Raw genomic sequence first — 10,260 nt, forward strand, 5'->3', positions numbered from 1 at the left:
GGAGTTGTGCTTGGATGCCGCGGTGGATGGCGTGAAGCCTCCACACGTGCTATGTCTCCGCGGTAATGCGCTCAACAAGCCACGTGATAAGATGCGCGGGTTGACGGTCTCAGATGCGGAGGCAACTGAGATTCGTTCTCCGCCACCCGGATTGAGGCGAGTCACTACGCCACCATGAGTACTTAGACTGCATTGCTAATTGGGCATTCCAAATTGGGGAGAAAAAAAACTGCGTTTCTAATAAAATGACTATACTAATAAAGAAATTATACAGACAAGGACATTCGGAAAATCTGGAAAGCACACGGACATTCCATGCTGACTGTGCTGATGACGAAATGTGCTTCAAGCATTCTGTAAATGTTCCGATTAGCAACACGGACAACCAAAGTATACTTTGGCCTTAAACATGACCGTCAGTGGGGTAAAACTGTCATTTTAAATAAAAAATGTATATAATTAATTCTATAAATAAAAGAATGTTTATTTGAAAGAGATTACTTCCTGGTTATATAGAACCAGGACCCATGACTCGGAGGTTGCTTGCTCAATGCGCTATCAGTACTGCCACAGGGAAAGGTGAACACATTTGAACTGAAGCAAAAGTGTCTAATGGTGGGTGTCGCATGTCAGTAATTCAGGAGAATGGGGCCGATTTCAGGGTACCTGAGCATTCAGAAGCATCATGTCAAATTCACGTGTCATGAAGTTGTGTAATGTTGACTTTGTGATGTATTTGTGATGCTTGCTCTGAACAAAGCCCAAATCCTATTAAACTTCAGAGCATAACTCGTCCCACACCATTATCATTAGCACATGAATGATAGCTCAGATTGTGTGGCTTGTTTAGGCAGCCTGATTTCATGAACATTACATGACTGTGGCAACAATTGGGTCCAAATACGGGTAATGATTACAAATTTTACGTTTTCTGCATACAATGGATCAGAATCCTGCGGGCGCCCCTGTACAAAATGAAAATATGTGCTTCATTACATGGTTTCATATCAGTTTCCTAGTGAAATGTTCAGTGGGGGGCGCCAAAAGCGAGTGAAATGGTATGGTAATCAGACAAGGTTTTTAAAGTGAATATTAGATGGAGTTTTTGTTCGAAAAAATGAAGTATACCTGAGCTTTTAGGATTGGGGTTTTTGTAAGAGAGTATTTAAAAATTTGCATTTCTTTTGACTGTATTAAATCATTTACAGCAAAAACTTTTAATCAGTCCTTATAGTCATGATTTGTGTGAAAGTGAATAAAACTCACAGTTGTTGTAGCACCTCTAGAGTTAATTTCACCAGGAAACTTAGGCGGAATGTGGAACACAGCACATAAATGTCCGTTTGCAAAATTAAGTTTAATAAAGTTTAATGTAGTTATAATAACGTTAATTCTGAGACTAGGTTATGTTTAGGAGAGATGTTGTAACAAAGTTCAGTGGAAAGGAGGAGGCGAGAACCGGCCTGACAACACAAGTAATCCTCCAATAAAACAAAAAGACACAAACATAAACACATGCAGGGCAGCTGCCCGTAACTCTCTCTCTCTCTCTCTCGAACTGCCGCCTCCGGTTGCCTTTTCCCTCTTGAGGGCTTGATTAGCCTGATTAGGAGCTGGGTGAGCAGCATCATGACACGGCCCCGCCCTCCTCTCTGCCACAGATGTGCTCTTACTTTTCTAAATAAAAGGGTGGAATGGATGATAAAAAGTCCAAAACCGATGATAAAATGGATGAAACAATTATATAACATACCATCCTGAGACAAAGGCACCAGAATATCATGGGTAGAGGTCCATTTGACTTTGGCCAGTAAGCAACCAATCAGGCATTCGAGGAAGCACTTTATTGTGAAAGAATACATTCTAAGCAGAATGGTGCTTTATTATCTATATGTTCCTGAAGTTCACCTGATTCAAACAGTTAAACTCTGATAAGGAAGTTCCTAATATTTACAGCCTCTTACTTGACAGAGCGGCACAAAGCTGTGACGCAGACTTTACCATCCAACATCCTCCTCTGATATGGACAAATGTAATTAAGTGTTATCAAAATGTCCACTGCATGCTACACATTAACCTCACTGAGTACAACTGCACCGTTAATGCAGCTCATTAGTGCTGAATGTACTGAATGACCAAAGCCTGAGCTAAGACACAACCCAATAAAGAGTCAAATGAATGACTGCTTCTCTCATTTTCTCTCAACACCCAGACCTTGCAAATGTTACTCAGCAAGCAGAGCTCACCAGAAAGTTCAGGACCAGAGGCTAGTCTGATACAAGATGCCATACAGAAAAGTATGATAGAGTAATTATCTACAGTATCCCCATATACAGACTCACTTCTGCAAGCACTTCATACCGACTCGATCATGACATTTCTGAGGCTTTGACCATATGACTTTGTTGTACTGTAATCCTTTGACGTAACCATGTTTTATTCTACTAAATCTTTTGGTTTAAAATTGTGCTTAATAAACTTGTGGTTTGCAAATTCCACCTAATAAATGTTCATGTTTATTAAGTGCAATTAAAATAATAAAAAATACTGGTCATTATGACTCGCTCAGCATTAAAATGAGCCACACTTGGAGCCTATAATAGTGATATGTGTTTTCTTAGCTTGGACTCAAACAGTGTATGGTGAGACATCACTGTTTATACAGAGGTATAAAATTGTGTGTGTGTGTGTTCTTCTTTTCTGCCATATATGTTACAGGTGAATAAGCAATTCACACATGCACACAAGTGTAAGTCATCTGCTAGGAAACATAATATAATTCAGAGAATACAAAGATGAAATCTGACCGATACTAAATTCTCATTACAGTAATGAAAAATAATATTGCTCTTCTTGGAATCATACGATTCCCCCCACCCCACACAGTAAATTAATATAATATCAATAAGTTTATAGAAAAAAAAAGATAGAGAATGTTCTATACATTCTATACATTGTGTAAATGCAAAAGAAATACTAATTAATTGTTGTATAAAGTTCTTAATCTGTATACTAATAATCATTTAAATGAAAATATTAGGTTGTTTACAGAAAACCATGAACCATTTGCTATTTAATTAGATAAGTCCTTTAAGTTCATTAAAGAATCATATAGTCTTACTATATAATTTCAAACTCCATTTCAAATCAGGAAATTCCTAATTTAACCAGGTCAGCAGAGTTTTGACTTTCACACCCCATACAATATGTTGTGTAAACCTTTGAATGTCTCCTAAAAACCCTTTGAAACATGATGACAGACTCTCTTCAAAACACATGGCCTAATACGACAATACAGTATATCTACCCTCTATTCAGTTATGGTCTCTGCACAAACAGACCACAACAAAGAGAAGGATTAAGACATCACGTTCAAAGCGCCATACTTTAACCTTTTGTCTGTTGAGGATAAAGCACGACCGTAACTTAACTCTGTGACTGTTACACGATCCCAGTGTTTTCACAGAACTGCACAAAACACACTACAATATGTACAGTCATGAAGTTACTCACTCTGAGAGGATTAAGATAAAACAGATTAGTGCTGTTACTTAAATTAAATGCATAAATGTATAAAATTATTAGGCTAAATTCAACATATTTGGTCTTTGGTTCTCTTTCGGTAGAGAATGACTGTCTCTAGAAGTCTTCTGAATTATTATTAATGTTGCTGGTTAAGTAATATCAGCCTTTTTACAAGGTAAATAACTCAAATGTCCTGTCTTTTTATAATCACACACTGACAAATCATTTAGAAAGGAAATTCTTAGAGCGCATCATGCTACAAATATCAAAAACAAGCAAAGTATCGAGGTCATTAAAAGGATAAACACATCTCAATGCATTTCATATAATTTACAATGATTATGTTGCAGATGCTTTACATCTATACACCATTAGAGAGAGTTTACACAACACGTGTTTTCGCCCTCAAGAACAGCTAAACAAAGCGCAGCAGAATGGAACGAAAGGCTCTCAATGTGCATTTTTACATGTTGACCGATTTTTACTTTGACTTACTTTCTTAGGGGTCTTTCACAACAACACATTTTAAACAGCTGAAATTCTTGACAAAGCGTCTAAAAAACATGGCGCTCCTACACCAAACAATGAAAACGGAGTGACTATTTGCAATAGTTGTACATAGCACCTGCCACACAGTGCAGCTTTTTGCACTCCAATAGTCTGGCGGAAACACAGAAATTGAAGACAAACTGCAGCCTTTGTGTGGCTGCAGTGGTGTGGGTTGTAACAACAGTGTGGATGTGCTATTTTTCATGCATATGACCTATTATAGAATCTGCCTTTTGTCCCACTTTTTCCCATCCCGTTTCCTATCTCCACTCTTAATGTTTCCTTTAATACTACTTATAATAAGGGGGCCTGGGTAGCTCAGCAAGTAAAGACACTGACTACCACCCCTGGAGTCACAAGTTCGAATCCAGGGCGTGCTGAGTGACTCCAGCCAGGTCTCCTAAGCAACCAAATTGGCCCGGTTGCTAGGGAGGGGAGGGTAAGGTCACATGGGGTAACCCCCTCATGGTCGCCATAATGTGGTTTTCGCTCTCGGTGGGGCGCGTGGCGAGTTGTGTATGAATGCCACAGAGAGCAGCATGAAGCCTCCACACATGCTATGTCTCTGCAGTAATGCGGTCAACAAGCCACCTGATAAGATGCAAGGATTGACGGTCTCAGATGCAGAGGCAACAGAGATTCGTCCTCCACCACCCAGATTGAGGCAAGTCATTACACCACCACAAGGACCTAGAGTGCACTGGGAATTGGGCATTCCATATTGGGGAGAAAAATAAAAATAAATAAATACTACTTATAATAATAAAAAGAAATTAATATAAAGGTTGATTTACTTAAGACCATGAGAGAAAGTTTTTATAGAGTAAAATAAACCATTACTATAGTACATTTGAAGTAACCATGTGTCGTTGTTTTTGTTTGTTTGTTTTTCGCAGAAGCCATAGTTTTAATGCAACTGACCATGGTGTTATTACAGTAATATGGTGTTAATAAAGTAATCAAGTATAAGTTTGTGGTTACTATGATTTTAATACAAAATACCATGGTGATATGTTTATTGTAGGCTAGTTAAACCATGGTTAATTTTTGTAAGGGAGGGTTAGGGTGTCAGTCAAGGGTGCAGCAGCCACGGGGGACGTGAGAGACACGTCCACGCAATTGATTAAATAATTTATTCAGGACCAGCTTGTGCTCAGTCTTTTATTGTCATGTGTGAAACAGAAGCAAGTGCTCCACAAGATGCCCTTTATTTTTGCAGATAATTTTGTAAAATTTTGCAATTAATTTGCAATACTTGAATCTTTAAAATACTACAATACAAGTATAGAATACTTTTATATTAATGTAATACTTATACTTATATATTAATATATACAGTAAAATATTAATACTGCATTGTAAGTGTTAGGTTTGTGCGAGCCACCTGGTTCTGGCTCTTAATGGGGGCGTGGTAAGTTGTGTGTGGATCGCGGAGAGTAGCATGAGCCTCCACATGCTGTGAGTCTCCGCAGTGTCATGCACAACGAGCCATGTGATAAGATGCGCAGATTGATGGTCTCAGAAATGGAGGCAACTGGGACTTGTACTCCACCACCTGGATTGAGGTGAGTACCCGCACCACCATGAGGACCTACTAAGTAGTGGGAATTGGGCATTCCAAATTGGGGAGAAAACGGGATAGAATTTTTTATTTTATTTTATGTATCTATTTATTTTTATTTATTTATTTATTTATTTATTTTTTTTGCTCTAAGATGCGTTTTTTGCACAAGTGCAAATAGCATCTATAGTTTTTTGCAATTAGTGCAAATAGCCTCAGCCAATCAGAAATCCATCTAGACGTTAAAAAACAGACGCGACGCAACGGCCAAATTCTTCTGTCTGACGCATGTGTACATTGACCAACATTTGGAAAATAGCGCAGGAGAAACGCTAGAACGTGTCCTGTGTGAACGCCCCTTTAGAGGAGTCTTTCATTTTAGGAATAAGGCATGAGCGCTCGACAAGTAGGAAAACACAAAATTATGTACTTGTGCACCTCGTTTATGTAGTGCAGACTCAACTAACCCACTTATAAGTACAAATAAGCACGCTTTGTGCAGATGATGGATACAAAGATGACCAATGACCATGCCTTCACATCACACGGAGAAAATGGAAAATTGATTTGTGTCTCGTACGCGAGGATTAAAAGAGATCGAACAGGACAAGCATGCACTTGGCTTCAAAGAACGCCAATTACACTTTGGCCACGAAAAATTCACAAGCTGACGCACAATGTGTATTCACAGGACTAATGATTTCTGACGTAACTGTTCCATCCAATTAGAGGATGGGGACACGCTTTAACAAATTGAAAGTAAAGTTTTAGAAAACATTTGATTTGTGGCATTAAGATAACGTTTCTATACGTGCCCGTTATTGTAGCCTACATTATTTGTAAAGAGAAAGCACACATATTGGGAGGGAAAAGTATAAGTGACGCTCCACTTGTTGCTGTCGGCTCTCATTTGAAATGATTCAAGAGGAATGAATGTAGTTGCCCAGAGCGCAGCAGCATAACGGGACACTCTGTTCCTCTTTCCAACTACACTATTGTCTAAAATACAGCCTGTTTGTAAACATCTAAACAGTGCGTATTGATTCACGCTAATAATACATAAACATATAAATAAATAAAAAATCTATGTCATGTTTATCCATTATATTGAAATCCACATATGATAATTTTGTCATGTAAGAGTCTAATGCAATTTAGAAGTTATTGCATAAGCGTGGTTAATAAGGTGACTGATGAAAAAAAAAAACAGCAGACATTTGCTTGAAGCATCACTACACTAACCTTGCATTGGTACAGTCGTTGTACAGCGCCTCAAAATCCTCTCTCGAAATGAGTTTGCAGCGGTTCACTCCGGGTTGGATGGCACCGAGTCCGCGCAACACGCGCACCTGCTCCACAGTGCACACCACCGGGTTAATATCCAAACGCTTGAGTTTCGTGTACACGGTGTGCAGTCCGCCGACGAGGTGCTTTAAAAAAAGGTCGAAGACTTGCGGTAGACAAATGAGCTCCTGTCCATCGACGTTAAAAGAAGCAACTTTCACCCCGTGCACCTCCACGATTTTGCATTCGTTGGTCGCCGCGCCGCTCAGAAGCGTCTCGTTCAGGGAGTTTATCAGTCGCGGCGAGTCAGCGGGACTCGTGTAGAACGGGTCTGTCCTGAAGAGTTTACCGGACACCGCAGAAGTGCCGGAGTGAACCGGAAGAGTCGCAGGAACGGCCATAGTGGTCAATACAAATAAATTTTCCCAATGTGTTCTTTTAGGCTCTCAATTTCCTTTTCACTCACTCTTTTCATACCCGTTCTTTCTTTCTTTGGCACTATGTCCAGTGAGCAAGCGGACACCACTGATCCTAGCGCCTCTCTTTACCCGTGTGAAAATAAAGATGAACTGAGCGTTTCTCGGTTCGGTTGGCCCCGCCTCTGACTGGAAGAATGATGTTCTGTTTTGCCAACCGCATTTGCTCCAATTTATAGGCAAATACTTCACTGGAGGTCGAGAAATTGCAGAACTCCTCCCCTATTGAGCAGTGCATCTCAATGAGTCTTTTTAGCTGTTACTGTATGTTCCGTTTCAGACGACATAGGGGCGAGATGTCACAGATCTTACTCCAGCGAAAAGGCTATTTCTCAGGGTAGATTTATATTTTTGAAAGTCAGTTTCTGTATAGGCAAATACTTTAAAGTCTTGACTACAAATAAAAGCAACTACACATGTCCACTGTTATTGCTCAAGGAAAAAAAAGATAAAGATGAAAACGAAGATGTGGCAGCAGTATCCTGAAGTGTGACTTCATCTCAAACTATTTTAACCAACAATGTTCTAATCATGTATAATTATAATAAATGCAGTTTTTTGACCTCAGATAAATTGAGAAACTCCATGGAATATTTGTACATGTCACAGTCACACCATTGGATTGTTTAAACTGAAAAAAAAAAAAAAAAAAAAAAAAAAAAAAAAAGGCGATTAGAATGATGAAAAAACATGACCAGTTACAGCACCTAACATACACTTTGCCTTATGCACTCATATACATTTTAAGGCAGAGGCTATTTGCATTTAGTGCAAATAGCCATAGACGCTATTTACAATAAGTAAACCTAACCTTCCCTTACAAAAATTAACCATGGTTTTATCACAATAACCATAATATCACCTTGGTATAGTAAAATCATTGTAACCACAAAATTAAACATGGTTATATATTAACAGCATATTACTGTAGTAACACCATATTTAATTGCATTAAAAGTATGGCTACCACCAAAAAAGAAAAAAAAAAAAAAAAGAAAAAAGAAAAATTGCAAAAATATTAAGTACTATAGTAAAAACATGGTTATTTTAACCAGGATCAGACCTTTCTCTCAGCTAACTTAACTTCACTGTGACCAAATCACTGCAAGAAAATCAACATTTATATTCATTTTTATGTATTATTTTAAGTAGTATTAAAGGAAATATTAATAGTGGAAACAAGTTGGGGAAAAGTGGGACAAAAGCCGGATTCGAACCTGTGTTGTCCGCACGAAAAAAAAAAAAAAAAAAAAAGCACACCTACACCGGCGTAACAACCCGCACCACTGCAGTGATAAGGTTGTAGTCTGTATTCAATTACTGTTTCCACCAGTCTATTTGAGTGCAAGCATCTGTGATGTGTGATAGGTGCTATTTACAACTAGTGCAATAGTCACTCTGAAATTTTAAAACCTAAATTTTGACGTAAAAAAAAAAAAACGTTCATGGCCATGTTATTGGTCAACTACCCAACAACTACCCATTTTGTACAGTGTGTATTAACTGTACACAGTGAGTGACAAAAATAAAGTATGGAATACCGTAAGAAGCAAGATTAGATCTTCAGGCAACAGAAGAAACAGCTTTATCTTTTATAGGTCAGAGTAATTCAGGTACTCAAGCGTTTGAATGCCATCTGTTCAGCATCACTGGGAAAAACACTCATACATCTGGATGTGTCTGTGGAAAGACTTCTGTGTACCCACTCCTGGGACTATTTAGAAATCCTGAGAGAAATGCCATGAAAATATCCCACACATCCTTTTAACCACATTTGTGTTCCCATTAAGACATGCATGGCAATTCTATAAAGTTATTTCTACACCTGGATTTAACTGCAACTGGACTGAACATCTATCTGAGACATAAGGTGCACAATCAATCAGAATGGACACATGATTTATATATTTAATTATTCAGATTCAGATTTCACAGTAGTTTTGTTGAAAAGCATTCAGACTACTTGTTTTCATTTCTATTACAGATTCTTGCAGAATGGTCTTTACTCAGCATGAGCTTTCAATATATAAAACTCGATAACACTGACTAATTTAGTAGAGTACAATGGAGTTAACCCCATTGAGATTTTGTGGGATCAGCTAGACTGTAAGGTGCGTGAGAAGTGCCCGACAAGACAGCCACATCTATGGCAAGTGCTACAGGAAGCGTGGGGTAAAATGTCTCCTGAGTATCTGGACAAACTGACAGCTAGAATGCCAAGGATCTGCAAAGCTGTACATGTTGGATTTTTTGATGAGAACTCTTTGAAGTAGTTTAAAAAGTTCTGAACATTTTTCACATTATTAATGTCCTGACTATACATTGTGATCAGTTGAATGCCACTTTGGTGAATAAAAGTACCAATTTCTTTCCATAAGAGCAAAATCTGTACATTATTCCAAACTTTTGGCTGCCAGTGTAAGTATTCAGACCCTTTGCTATGACACTTTTTATTTAGCTCAGGTGCATCCCATTTCTCTGGATCATCTTTGAGATGTTTCTACACTTTGATTGAGTCCAACTGTGGAAAAGTTCAATTGATTGGACATGATTTGGAAAGGCACACACCTGTCTATATGAGGTCTCACAGCTGAAAGTGCATATCAGAGCAAAAACCAAGCCATGAGGTCAAAGGAACTGCCTGCAGAGCTCAGAGACAGAATTGTGTCGAGGCACAGATCTAGGGAAGGCTACAAAACAATTTCGGCTGCATTGAAGGTTCCCAAGAGCACAGTGGCCTCCATGATTCTTAAACGGAAGAAGTTTGGAACAACTAGGACTCTTCCTAGAGCTGGCCGCCTGGCCAAACTGAGCAACTTGGGGAGAAGGGCCTTGGTAAGAGAGGTGACCAAGAACCCGATGGTC

The 10,260-nt window shown here is 38.8% G+C and overlaps 1 protein-coding gene across 5 annotated transcripts in view; it reads right to left on the reverse strand.

The window, feature by feature from the left end:
* The window catches only part of LOC127445234 (dachshund homolog 2-like), a 50,048-nt gene extending 40,661 nt beyond the window's left edge, over positions 1-9,387 (reverse strand). For all 5 annotated transcript variants that reach the window (XM_051705137.1, XM_051705140.1, XM_051705138.1 and 2 more), the window contains exon 1: positions 6,878-9,387. In XM_051705137.1, the coding sequence (XP_051561097.1) occupies positions 6,878-7,320 (443 nt within the window). In that variant the 5' untranslated portion in view covers positions 7,321-9,387. The remainder of the gene's footprint in view (positions 1-6,877) is intronic.
* Positions 9,388-10,260: the final 873 nt, after the last annotated feature.

Source organism: Myxocyprinus asiaticus, chromosome 8 (genome assembly GCF_019703515.2).
Source record: "Myxocyprinus asiaticus isolate MX2 ecotype Aquarium Trade chromosome 8, UBuf_Myxa_2, whole genome shotgun sequence".
Taxonomy (NCBI): Eukaryota; Metazoa; Chordata; class Actinopteri; order Cypriniformes; family Catostomidae; genus Myxocyprinus; species Myxocyprinus asiaticus.